We start from the raw sequence: 13,849 nt of genomic DNA on the forward strand, positions 1-13,849 counted from the left end.
ACTTTAAATTTTTATTTCTAAATTGAAATTTTAGATTCCATTGTTTAATTTATTTTTCAATCGATTCATTCTAGTCTTATTTTTGAATTCGATTTTTCAGTGTTATTATTTTTTAATTTTCAAATAAATAGTATTTTTTGTTCGAAAATGAAACACAAATTAGACATTTAAATTTTTTTTTTTTATTTTATAGTAAGTCAAACGTTTCGATTGTTGTATACATTTACAATTAGTTTAATCCTTCTTAATAACCTTAAGGGCTTTTTAACAATTGTGTGAGATTTTTGAAATATAATAGATGTAAAATTTTCTCTTTAAACACTCTATAACTATTTCGAATATATTATATATACATATATATTTTAAATTTTAATTTCTCCATATAAATAATTTTGCAATTGTAAAATATTTTTAATTCTTTAATATTTTACCTTAATTGAACATAATTTTTAACTGCATGGTTTTTTTCTAGAATTGTGCTGCGATAATATTATAACACTAGATTGTTCTACATCACAATTTCCAATGTTCTATTGTATAATGATGCATTACAATATATATTATATAATTAACAATATTTATTTCAAGAGAGGTTTATAACATTATAATTTCTTTGCTTTGTTTAATTTTATACGATTTGTTATAATTATGTTTTTACTGATCTTCTAATAGTAGATCATTGTTCAATATTATAAATAATAGTAGTAATAATAAATAATTTATATTATATAATAATAATATTATTATTGTTATTATTACTGGAAAGATGTCTTTAGTAAAGGAAAAGATTTTTAATTATGTCAATATAAATCAACAATATAATATAGTATATACAATTATACCTATATCATATTTTAATTTCAAAAAGATCCAAAATTCTTTCACAAATATAGTAATAGAGATTCACAAAAAATCAATAATCTATTTAAATATAAATTTTTCTGTATTTATTTATTTTTTTTAGTTTTCTCTAAGGTTATCGAGAAGGATTTTATAATATATAGAAATTTTTTTTAAATAAAACGCTCTTCATATTTTAGGAGATAATCACAATAATATTAAATATAAACAATACTTGACAACAACAATTTATCTGTTTTAGAAGTGGAAGTATGTATTGTAAGTTTTTTAATCTCCTATACGCCATTTTAAGTCTATGTTCATTTACATTTTTCTTTTTCCACAAGAAAAAAATCGATATTTTTTTATTTGAAATACGAGTATGTCGAAAAGAAATCTTACAAAATCTTATTTATACAAATTTATGGAGTAGAATTTGATATTATTTTACATGTTAAATACATGTAATTATGTAATTATTTAGCTAAACTTAAAACAATTTTTTTTGTTTACAACACCCTTAAATATAATATATTTCCCAATAATAAAAATTAATTATTTAGAAGACATTCTCAATTCTTTTTTAAATCATCATCAATACAACTGAAAATCTATTGTTTCTTTTCTCTCATTTTTTTCGTTTAATAACTCATAAATCTTTTTTTTTTTTTTATTTACATATTCCAATTTTTCATGTTGAATGATCTTTCTTGTCGATATTATCTTATAATATAGTAAATAGTACGAATAATTTTATACATTTTATAACGCTTCTAAGTGCATTTATATGACCATATTTAATTTAAAAATATTTTCTCACAACAATAATAAGAAACTGTGAGTTTTGTTTTGCTATTTCAAAAAAATCTACTCATATTGTTATTTATAGTTTTTACAAACTAGACTGAGATTTTTATAAAATGTTTCGATTACAGTTGACATAATCACAATGTATTATAACTCGAGGGATTTTAAAGGATTATACTTTTTGGTGACGATTTTCAAAAAATTTCTACCTTATTTACAAATTTTTTAAATTTAATGAATTTTTGTCAACAAACATTTCGAAAAATAACAATAAAAATGTTAAGTACAAATAATTTTCAAATGATTTTGAATAAATTTTTTTAAAAATTGACTCATCAAAAAGACTAATTTCTTAAGAATGTAAATATAATACGAAATTCGGGTGCAATTGAATTGCTGTAACTTAAGTCGTAATCACCGGAAACTAATCAATTCCTAACTATGTATGTAATATGTTAATTTCATTTTATTTAAATTTCACGTTTGGAAAGTTAATTCTATACCATTTTCATATGTATATTTTAAATACTATTTAGAAGGAGATACGTGCGCTCAAAAAAAAAAAAATTATATATATAATCATTACAAAGTCATTCAAATCTGTAAACTGATAAAATACTTTGTCACATATCATAGAAACTTATTTCTATAATTACATATTTGAATAGGTACGTGACAAAAATTTAAAAATCATCAGAGGAAAATAATCGACATATGATATTTTTACAAATCGACGTTTTACAACTACACTCTCGATATACGTATACACACATATTAATTAGGAAAGATCACACAATATCTTGTGAATTCCTGAAAGGTAATAATAACATATCTCCCTCCATTTCTTAATCCTTATATTATAGGATTGTGCAGAGCTGTTGAGTACTTGTAGTTAGAAAAACAATTTATATATATATATATATATATATATATATATATATATATATATATATATATATATTTTTTTGGTAACAGAACTAATGCAAATTGCAAAACAGTTCATCGATATATATAATAACAGCCCTATGCAATCCCTGAATATTAAAATAAAATTTAAGAACAAAAAAAAATGCCTTGTTTCTTATCTTAAGAAATATGTAATTGCACAGTTTAATTTTTTTTTAAATTCAAACTACCTTTTTTTTAGACCATTGTAAGGCATATTACACTTCAATCGTTGAGAAATAAAATCGAAATAATTATCGTTTTATTTTTTTGTTAGTTCGTTATGTTAAAATAAAAATGTCAAAATCGAGGAAAAATTTGTAAAAATAGATAAAATAAAATAACTAGTTACAAATTAAATATTTGTTCAAATAAATAAAATCAGAGTTTAATTCTCTCAGATCAAAGTGTAGGCTCGTGTAGAAACTGGTTTGGTTAGCTTTTCATGATCTAAAATGTGCCCTCACACCTTTTTTGAGCAATACATTAAAGACAGCCACGGAAAAAATAATTGCAAAAACGTCTTTCTTTCCCACGAAATTGACTCAAATTAATATTTATGTATATATAATTCTATAAGTTTGATCCACTTATTAGAAAAGAAAAACAATTGTGTTTCATTTCATCAAATAATAATAATAATAATAATAATAATAATAATTATTATTATTATTATTATTATTATTATTATATATATTAAGGAAAATATCTGTTAAATGCGTAAACAATTATAAGTAATGAAAAAAATAATAATAATGGAATCTTATTTTCCCGAGTGGACTTAGATTTACAAAAGAAAGCATATATTTAATAATATAAATTACTTGACTTGAATGTTTTTTCCTTTTTTTCTTCTTTATGTACCAGCAGTTGTGTCTTCATGTGAACTTTCTTCTTGATCAAGTCGTGATGAACCACAAACACGACATTTACAACATACTATACAGGGTGAAGCAAGTAAGAGTAATGGCGAAGCAACAAGAAGAAGTAATCCAAAACCAGCAAATATTCCAATAACTTGAGTTCTATGCCATATCACTGATGCTCGAGAATGTCCAAGTTTATTTTTACATGGTCCTTTATCATAATGTCGCAATAAGTAGTCATCCTGTAAAAGTAAAAAAAAGATTTTTTCAAGGTCTATTTTTAAATGGACTTAAAAAAATGCTTGTAGAAAATTTTGGTAAATTTTTTTGTTAAAAAATTTAATTTAATTTAATTTAATCAATTTAGATTATTTGCTACTCACATCTAAAGATGCTAAGCAGTACCAACAAAAAACGTGTTTACATCTCTTGCACATCATTTGGGCACAACCTTCATCTTTTTCAATTGGAACTGAACACATGGGACAGCATTTTATATGATCACTGTCAAATGGTATACCTAGGGAAACATCTGAACATGGTCCACTGTGCCAAGGTTCACGGCAAATTGAACAAAAGTCTGTTGAACAATTAGGACAATGTACAGGGCCATGAGACGTGTTTCCATTTGAGCTTCCACCTCCGCCACCACCGTTTAATGAGCAAATTGTCTCGCAACCTGCTCGTGGACACCATGCTCGTTCCTTATCCATTGACACATCTGAAGGTAGACATTTTTCAAAATATTTTACATAATCATAAAAAAATGGTTTTCCAATTTCAGTAAAATATATTTTTTGTAAAAAAATAAACCTCTATTAAGACGAAATTTATGATGCTTCTCCATTAGTTCTACAGAAACAATAGTCGATATATCCTTTAAGGAAAGTATTCCCTCATGTTCACATTTTGCATCCGGACAGCTTATTTCATATGCTCCTTCTTCAATTTCAAATTCAAGATATGCACTCATGCACTGAAATTTAAACATTTTTTTGGACAAAATTTCTATTTTATTCACAAATATCTATAAGTGTAAAATTAGAATTACACTTTTGTTTTATTAATTTTTTTCATGATAAAAAATAAACAAACTTTTGATGAGATCTTAATAAATGTGACATGTTTTTGATTTTCATTTTTTGTTCAACTTGAAGCAGAGATATTTTTAAAATTCTAATTTCAAACGCGCAAATTCGCATTTATGCATAAGAATAAGCTAAAATTTACATAACAAAACTGAAGATCAAGAGAGAAAAAGACTGGAATTTATAAATAGCTGATTAAATAAAATACTAGAATATAAATGAAAGTAAAAAATTGTAATTAATAATATAAAAATTTACTTACAGTAAGAAAAATGTTATGATTTAAATTGAACAATCAAAATTACCTCTTTACAATAAGAGCATCCACAATCTTCAATGGTAAATGTTTTATTTAAAGAAACTTCATTCAGGCATAATTTACAAAAAAGACGTCCCACCGTTTGTTGTGATGCGGCGGCTGTAATAGATGTTGGGACAAAATTTCCCGCTGCTAAACTATAACGCGAACTTGAAGCTAGAGAAAGTAAACTAGAACAACGAGAACAAACACGACTACGATTAATGGGTCGTAAGCCTTCTAATGCCAAACTACTTAATCCCATTGCTGTTTCACATTTTCTTAATGCACCAGGACCTAAACTTATCCAACTACCACCACGTGGCTCAAGACTTGCACTACTTTCAGGTCTCAATAATAATGTTTCAGCAGCTTTACGGGATGTTTTTTCCATTAATGATAAATTCACAGCGCTAGATTCTTTTCTTACTAGCGGTATTTTAACACCCATTATTTTATTTTTATCCGATTTTTTTTGAACATTAATATTTTTATTTGACGTATGATTAACAGTTGTCACAGAACTAGTGCCAGTCCCCATATCCATGGGATGAGCTCGTCGTACGACGAGCGAATGTAGACTAGGCATCCCCTAATCAATGTTGCTTATTTTATCGGCACCTGCACTGTAATTATTTAATAATTTTAATAATTATTATATTTTATATTATATAGCTGTGCTACTTAATCCTAATCATAAATTTAAAAAATAAAACACCATTTTTTTTTTCTGTTCCAGTCGTAATAAAAAAATGATTTCAGATTTTATTTATATTTTTTTTAAATAAATTAATTATAATTATTTTTATGTTAGATCGCAGTCTCTTTTTAAACCAACAAATATTTTTTCATGGAAATATTTCAAAATTTCTTTCGATATAAGTGTCTGGTGATTAATAATGTTCCTAATTACCGATAAATCAAATTCTCTGATAACATTAATCTCGAGAAAATCATAACAGTTCAGAAAAATCAATAATTCCAAACAAATTTGCAATGATATCCTTAAAAGGTTATACACAAAGAAAATATTGGAAAATATAACGAATATTACAAGAACAAAGACAGATCTAGAAATTGTTTCAAAATGTCCATTGATCATTAACAGATACCAAATTTTTTTATAATTAATAACAAAGAAATGTTACTTATTTATTTATTTTTGACAAAACCCCCACAATTATATAAATCTGTCAAAAAAATACAATAAAAGAAATTTTTAAATAATTTATATTTTAAATAAAAGCGTAAATATGTACCATTTATTGCTCCTGTTTGTTACTATTAGTAACAGTAACGTCATCATTACTATTTGACAATTAAATTTGGCACTGTGTATAACTGCGAATTAGCATTTTTTTTATATATTCTAATAGTAAATATATTTTTCCACTTTCACTGTAATATGGAAGGCAAAGTTTATAACTTCTAGATGGAGCATTTTTCCAATTCGCATCTGCTATATTTTTCGTATCATTGACACTTTAATCGAGATTGATCAATGTCATTCTAAAAATTTCAACTCATTTTTTTGTCATTATCAACTGTTAAAGTAAAACTATTTCAAGATTTGAAAAATAGTTTAAAGAGTGTCACCCACTTTTGTTTTGATCACAAAAGAATGACTTTATTTTTCCTAAACAAAAAAATTTTTCCAAAAATTCACAAGAAACCCAGGACCCGTATAGTAAACTGCAGTTCACTGTAATGCAATTGTTATGACGTTCAAAAGGTCCAAAAAACTTGGTGGGAGAACAACTTATTGAAAAAGGTTAATTATCCAACCGTGTTGGACAAAATTTACGGGCTGTGTATTAATCATTAAAATAGACCTTTTCATACTGATTGTTCTGTCCTTATCTAGCACGAACAATGACGCATGAGTTGGAAGAGGACAGAATGATGAGCATGAAAAGGTCTATTAAGGTGGTTCTACAATAAGTGCAGAAGGCAAGTGCAAGTCCAAAAAAACTACAAGTGCAAGAGAGATTGCTAGACTATCTATCTATCTTTCTTGCACTCATGGTTTTCTTGGACTTTTACTTGCCTTTTGCACCTATTGTAGAACCTCTTTTAATGGAAAGATGCTATTGGGATCTGAAATACTGCGATACGCCATCTGGTGACGACCTCGTCGTGTCAGCCATTTTTCGTTTCATCCTTTTTAAAATATATGTAGAAGAAAGAGATAAAAAATCAAGATGGCTGACGCAACGGGATCAGTTTCCCCATAATTCCCTATGATTTCAGATCCCAAATGTCCCATTCGTCGTCATAATTCTATGTCAACTACCGCACCCTGTTCTAGTGAAAATTTAGTAAAATTCTAGTTAAAATTAAAAGTTACTAAAAAGTCACTAAATTTTCATTAGAGCAGGGTGCGGTAGTTGACGAGAATTATGACAGATATATATTGTGGAGTCTCTTATGGCAAATATTACCTTGCCGCAAGAGCTTTCGTGAAAAAGTCAAGGAGATTCCACACAGTTTTCTAAACTATTTCTTATATGTAATAATAAAGTATTTCAAATATGAACGCCTTTTTTTACCAATGAGAGAGTTGTAGTAGCGCAAGCGCACTTGCGTTTTGTGCCAGTCATTGGCAACTCTGGGTGCAGCAGTCAGAGATCAGCTGTTGTATAGAATTAGTGGTATTTTAATTTATATATAAAACGAATTAGTTTCTTATTTATCTGATAAAAGCAAATGCTAAAGTCGACATAAATTAATAAACTCTCAGGTAAATAAACTTTTTTTTATATAGCATTATGTTACATACCTTGACACTTTAATTTCCTGTATTTAAAACGATTTCTAAGGATTGATAACAAGTTATTCATGAATTTGGATTATAAAAGGAATTTTTTTTCTTTTTACTTCAAATAAACTCAAAAAATTATTAATTTTATTTTGTGTTTTGTATTTAGTTTAATGTAAAATAATGTTTCTAATTGTAATGGTTCACATAACGTTTGAAATTTTAATTTTAAGAATTTTTTTTAGGAACTGCAGACTTTACTGCAATGTATTGGTGTTAATTATTAATTGTAAATATCTAAAAATGACTGAAAGTGTTGTTACTGAATGGCTTGCTGATTGTGTTGATCTTTCTTCTGCCGAATTACATAGTTTTGCTAGTACCCTTTCAGAAGATACTGAAATAGTTCGTGCAATTTATATATTGCTGGAAGAACGAACAAAATACTGCCAGGTAAAATTATTTGTTTATTTATATTTTAAATTTTACTTATATTTTTCCAATTTATATTTGATTTTATTTAATTTCTTTTTTATTGATTACTTACCTATATTGTTTTTTTTCAGCTCGTTGATACAGTATGCAACAAATTATTTGACTTTTATCGTTCTCAAGAAAAGGAACTTGAACGATTCACGTTGCAGTTTCTGCCTACATTAATATACATTTATTTAAATTCTGTTGCCCATGGCGATATTAAAGTAAGGAATCCTTAAATTTTTTTCATATTAGTTTGATTGAAACAATTTTATAAGAAAATTATTATAATAATTGGAATAAAATTGAAAAATACATTAAAATTTTTGAGTAAAGAACTTAAAATGCTCAGCACATTATTTGTTAAGTTTATTACGTGTTAAAGACAATATAAGACATTTAATGGAGATAATTTCAAGGACGTCATTAAATGGTAGTTAAAAAAATATATGTTTTTTTTTATGTGTGTCATTCGCATAAATGATATATTATCATTATATAATCACACGCGTGGGTTGATCTTTGTACACTAAAAAAGTGAAATACTTTATATTTACTAATTAATTGCATATTAAAACAAATCTAAACAGTAGATTTTTTTTGTTTTTAATTACAGAATTGTAGAACGGTAGAAACATTGTTGATTGGCTTGTATAATTTGGAAGTTGTAGATATGAATGGACAACCAAAAGTCGTATCTTTCAGATTACCTTCTCTAGCTATGCTATCGATATATCACGAAGTGTGTACTTTTTACAACTCTTTTAATCGTTACATACCTGTTTACTGATTTTCCTCTTATTACTATTAATTTAATTAAAATTTTTGTTTAGCCTTCCAGTTTGGCATCTGCTTCGTTAACGGAAAGTGCGATTCGCCGTTTTGAGGAGTGCAACTCAAAACTTGTCAGCTGGGGTCCTTTGCAACAAGTGGAAATCCTGAATGCCCAAAATAGATTAAAAGTAATGACATCTCTACTTTTTATTTACAATCAGCAATTGTCATTCATATCAAAACATTCACTGGAGCAATTGTGCAAGGTTGCGACAACGTAAGTTCGTTTCATTTAAAAAATTTACACTTCTTTTGTATTTTTATTATGTTTTTTTTTCTTTTATTATATTGATCTAAATCTTGAGAGTGAATAAATTTACATTATTTTTAGATAAATTCGAGTTTCGAAATTTGTTCTATTAATCAGTCATTGTATTATTCATATTTTCATTATTTTTTCAATTTTACTACATTTATGTATTATTTTTATTATGTACCTACTCATTTTGAAGTTAATCTTAAAAAAGGAAAAAAGAATTTTTTGTTGACAATTATTTGTTTTATTATGAACTATATTTTTTTGTTTGGTATTCCAGACTCGTGACACAAGGATTTTCGAAACTGGGCCTTCATCAAAGATCCTCGTATAATAGTGAAACAAGTTTTGTTCCAAGGTTGTTACCACGAATACCAGTGACGAATCAATTTCTTCTAGAATTTCTTCATTCAATTTATTTTGCCATGTAAATATTTTTTTGTAAAATAAATCAATGGAGAGTGAAATTCAAAAAAATTCTGAAAATGTTCTTCCAATAGGTACAACGATTGTTGGTATGTTGCGAATCAAGCTACGGATGACATTCACAATAGAGCGTGTTATGAAACTTTCACAAACGTTATGTTGGTTACAAATGCTATTCGTAATGCAAATAGTTCTGGGCCCCCAGGTAAAATGTCAATTTATCTTCTTATTTATTTTTATTCTTCTTTTTTGACTCTTTCGTGCTGTTTGTTATTTTTATATTTTCCTTTGTCGGTCGTTTTTATTTTTCACTGTTTTTCTGTTTCAGGACAACTAGGGGACAATTCTTTGGGAATCGCGATATCATCCTCTTCCACAGGTACATCAATGTCCAAGTCGATGATTACAAACGCGTCATTCCGCACCAAGAAATTACCAGGTGAGTACAGAAAAATTTTCGTCATTTGATTTTGAAAACATTTTTTTTTTTTTAATGATAAGTATATTGAATACATGACGCTTTTTTCAAAGTGTTTTAGTTTAAAGAATGTTTAGAAACAGATTTTTTAAACAAAGGTAATTTTCGAAAATTAACTGTATAATAATCTAGACGATCTGGACGAAAATTTATTCGAATCAACGGAGACAAAGCAAAATGAAAAACAACAAACATCAATGACAGTCGGCAATAATTCAAAACGGCGAACGAAATTTTGGAAACAGCCGATTACCAATTACGTTGATGAGGAGGAAATAGTAAAAACCAATTCCTCCTCGTCTGTTGAAAATTCGAGACGTGAAAGTATGTCAAGTGGTCAAGGTTCACCGATTAAATCATCGCCGAAAAAAAGTAAAGAACAAAAATCAAAAAAATCGGCATCGCCAAATGTTTCTGTCGGACAAGATGATACGATGATAATGTGTCGTCGTACTAATCGAAAAAATTCGAAAGATAGAAATGAATCACCGAGAGATGAAAATCGTTTGAGTGCTGGTGCACGCTTATATCGAGTTATGGAGGAACATGCACTAGGCGAAACTCTTGGGGAATCCAATGAGAATTTATATTCCGGAGGAAGCAGACGAAGGAGCCTCTGCTCTCCTGGTTCTTCGCCGAATTTTCGGTATTAAAACAAAAACAAAATGATAGCTTTTAGCTGTCGCTGAATCACTAGCAAATTATTTTCCATGACACACTGATTCTAATGCATATGTGACACTACACATTTTTGTTTTTTGGTTTTGTTGTCGACAAAAAAGAACGCAAACTTTTTTTCTCTATAAAATACACCGCCTTGTAGACTACTATTTCAGTTTCACTATGAATATATCGCATTATATTTTTTCTTTAAAACTGAAAAGTGATTATGAAAGTTTCATTGACTGATTGCACAAAAGCAAAGCAGTGCACGTAAACAAATCTTTACTATTTTCTGACTCTTCATAAAATTATTTATTTCTCATTTCAATTATCCCCGAAAAGTATTTTCATTTACTCATTTTTGTTGTCAATTATTAATTTTTTTTACTGTTTTCTTGATAATTTTATTTTTTATAATTTCTTTACTCTTTTTGTATTAAGAAAAAAAAAGAAAGAAAATGTATTGAAAAACAAATTTTTTTGTAAAAAAAAAAAAATTATTTTAGGAAAGTTTTTAAAGTTAAAACTTATTTCTTGGGGACTGACAAAATTGATTATGTATATAAAATTAAATAAAAATTAATTTTTTTTAGATGATATTCCAATTCAAGTGACAAAAGAAGAAGGTGGTACGGAAAATAAGAGCAATTTGAAATCAATAACGGAGGATCAAGAAATTTCGGAACCGAATCGCGCGGGATCTGTTCGTCAATCAAAAGACACAAAAGTTGTTTCAAAAATAACTAATTTTTCCGGCCTTGGGAAAAAACCCAAGGAAAAAGATGGGAAAGGGCCTAAAAATCTGTCTGGTAACGAGTTGAAGGAGAAAAAATTCGGTTCACAAGGAATATTAAAGGACAGTACAAAAGGTAGTCGCTCAATTTTAAATAACGATCAGGAAGAGATGGACACGATTGTTAATGGGACGAGAAAAAAAATTATTATTGGTGAAAATAATTTGACTGGTGTGGATGCGAATACGAGTTTAATTGAGAGCGAGAGATTAACGGCAAGTAATGAATGTGCTGAAGGTATTAATTTAGATTCTTCTGTTAGTTTAACAAGAACGTATAATGACACAGAATCAGGAATATTATCAATGCAAGTTAGTACAGTGTAAAAATTTATTTATTTCCTTTTTTTATATTTCTCACATATGGAGCCTTTAAATGTTTGCATTTTCACCTCTACATAAATTATTGTATGTAGTGCGTTTATGATGATATTTCTAGTAATTAACTCTATCTAGATAGTATTTGAAATTTTTCAGGAAAAAAATTTTCATTGAAAATTTATATTATTGACTATTTACTGAAATTAAATTAAATTATTGCTTTATTATTTTGATAACAAATTATCTTCAATTATTGAGTCCTTAAACTGAAATTTTAACATTATTTTTATATTTTAATCAGTTTTCATTATACACTTATGAATTATTTAGAATTTTGTTCTCAAGTTTTAATACTAATTATTAAAACATATTTTTTAGTATTAAATTCTCTTTAAATAAAAATTCTAACATATGTCATTTCGGTTTTTTCAATGAACAATTTTCACTTGAAAATTTTTGTGCCTGTCGTCTTTACTTAAAAGAAAAGATATCGATGAAATATTCGATTCTTTTTTCTTATTCGAACAAGTTTTTCGAATATTTGCAGAATATTCTTAATAATTTGAAAATATTGGAAAATTGTATCAAAACATAACGTAGGAATATTCAATCAAATATTTATTATGCCATCGGCATTAATTGTTGAAACTGATGAGCTATTGATAAGTTATTAATTATGAATCCGTTAAATATTTTTTATAAGAATCTTTGATCTCTACTAAGCCATTTGGCAAAAAAAAATCTAATGTAATATATATGTAAAAATTAATTCATTTTTTATAATAGAGACCTTTATTTATTTCGATGAAAAAAAAATTGTCAAGATTTAATGATTGATTGTTATTAATTGATCACAATAGATCAAATATTAGAGAAAAATTGATATCTTACATATAAGAATCAGAATGGAGTATGGCAAAAATCAATTTTCCTTTAAAATTCTTCCAAATACGTTTCAAAGAAATGTTGTAGCCCTTAAGTTTTCATACAAATGAAAGTTAGGTTCATGTAGATTCGATCAGTAATACTGCAAGATAACAAAATATACAAAATGTGTATCCTACAAAATGATTTTTATTACAATTATATTATTTTACATCCTAACTTCTCATAATCTCGATTATATTATTTATTTATTCATAGTCCATACACCTTTCAGATTTTGGACGAATGTCCGACTTACATCTTACACCATAAATTCGATGATAATAATAACAGTGGTAATCTACATAATAATAATAATAATAATAATAAAAGTTGGCATGATCGTTAATTAAGTTTTAGTACTTTGTTTCGAAAATAGACAATAAAATTGGCTATAAATATGTAGTCAATTTTAAGGTTCTTATATAGTATAAAAAAGATATTTGTTTTTAACATTAAGAAACATTATTTCAAAAACAATAAATATTAATAATAATTTTATTACTGGAATTCTTAATATCAAAATCATATAAATCTTTAAAGAATATTTGTTCAGAAATTCTACTTATCTCAGCATACCTAAGTATTTATAATCTCTTCTTGTTTAGTGGCCTTTTGCATAGCATACAACCATATCTATTATTTATAATCTCATCTACTGCTCCAATATAGAAACTATTGAAAAGTTTTATTTGAAAATATATGGGCCAACGCACAATCGTTTCACCAAAGTGGTTGGCAAGCGAAATCAGGGTGCGTCATACTATCGACAAAAAAAAACTTTTGCTCATGCTGATTCTACACTCATCTGAAACTCAGCGAGCGGCCCGCTTTTCCGTGACGCTTCCCATATTAAATTATATCTATATATATAAAAAACGTAAAGGCGCATTCAGACCTCTCGGCTGCTTGCCTGCTGTAGTTACCATGGTAACATGATAAGAGTGAGTGAAGCAGAAAATTAAAATTTTTCGTCTGTTTCACTCACTCCCATTATGTTACCATGGCAACTGCAGCAGGCAGGCAGGCAGGCAGCCGAGAGGTCTGAATGCGCCTTAACGCAAATGCGGACCGC

The 13,849-nt window shown here is 27.3% G+C and overlaps 2 protein-coding genes and 1 long non-coding RNA gene across 3 annotated transcripts; 1 reads left to right on the forward strand and 2 right to left on the reverse strand.

Annotated features, from left to right (window-relative positions):
- Positions 1–2,033: 2,033 nt before the first annotated feature.
- Positions 2,034–6,556, reverse strand: LOC127278323 (probable E3 ubiquitin-protein ligase RNF144A). The gene is made up of 5 exons (XM_051300004.1): positions 6,104–6,556; positions 4,852–5,470; positions 4,272–4,434; positions 3,842–4,179; positions 2,034–3,700 (listed from the first exon to the last, which is right to left on the reverse strand). Exons 2-5 carry the CDS (start codon positions 5,431–5,433, stop codon positions 3,449–3,451), a joined length of 1,335 nt encoding a protein of 444 aa, XP_051155961.1. The 5' UTR covers positions 5,434–5,470; positions 6,104–6,556; the 3' UTR covers positions 2,034–3,448.
- An 865-nt stretch (positions 6,557–7,421) lies between these two features.
- LOC127278325 (hyccin) lies at positions 7,422–12,954 on the forward strand. The gene is made up of 9 exons (XM_051300006.1): positions 7,422–7,584; positions 7,848–8,055; positions 8,169–8,303; positions 8,696–8,821; positions 8,913–9,130; positions 9,450–9,596; positions 9,670–9,800; positions 9,924–10,034; positions 11,330–12,954. Exons 2-9 carry the CDS (start codon positions 7,906–7,908, stop codon positions 11,854–11,856), a joined length of 1,545 nt encoding a protein of 514 aa, XP_051155963.1. The 5' UTR covers positions 7,422–7,584; positions 7,848–7,905; the 3' UTR covers positions 11,857–12,954.
- LOC127278326 (uncharacterized) lies at positions 11,868–13,570 on the reverse strand. The gene is made up of 2 exons (XR_007842473.1): positions 13,354–13,570; positions 11,868–13,075 (listed from the first exon to the last, which is right to left on the reverse strand). It is a non-coding gene; the product is annotated as an uncharacterized LOC127278326 (long non-coding RNA).
- Positions 13,571–13,849: the final 279 nt, after the last annotated feature.

This window comes from Leptopilina boulardi, unplaced genomic scaffold (genome assembly GCF_019393585.1).
Source record: "Leptopilina boulardi isolate dan_hultmark-lab unplaced genomic scaffold, ZJU_Lbou_2.1 LbouV2_202, whole genome shotgun sequence".
NCBI classification, from domain to species: Eukaryota; Metazoa; Arthropoda; class Insecta; order Hymenoptera; family Figitidae; genus Leptopilina; species Leptopilina boulardi.

What these genes read in the sequence shown, in the direction of transcription:
- LOC127278323 (XM_051300004.1), bottom strand. Translation starts at nt 5,433, where the DNA reads ATGCCTAGTCTACATTCGCTCGTCGTACGACGAGCTCATCCCATGGAT. An exon ending in TAAATTTCGTCTTAATAGAG is followed by an intron (nt 4,180 to 4,271) that starts GTTTATTTTTTT and finishes GTCTACCTTCAG; the next exon opens with ATGTGTCAATGGATAAGGAA. An exon ending in ACTGCTTAGCATCTTTAGAT is followed by an intron (nt 3,701 to 3,841) that starts GTGAGTAGCAAA and finishes TTACTTTTACAG; the next exon opens with GATGACTACTTATTGCGACA.
- LOC127278325 (XM_051300006.1), top strand. Translation starts at nt 7,906, where the DNA reads ATGACTGAAAGTGTTGTTACTGAATGGCTTGCTGATTGTGTTGATCTT. An exon ending in TTGCCCATGGCGATATTAAA is followed by an intron (nt 8,304 to 8,695) that starts GTAAGGAATCCT and finishes TTTTAATTACAG; the next exon opens with AATTGTAGAACGGTAGAAAC. An exon ending in AAATAGTTCTGGGCCCCCAG is followed by an intron (nt 9,801 to 9,923) that starts GTAAAATGTCAA and finishes TTTCTGTTTCAG; the next exon opens with GACAACTAGGGGACAATTCT.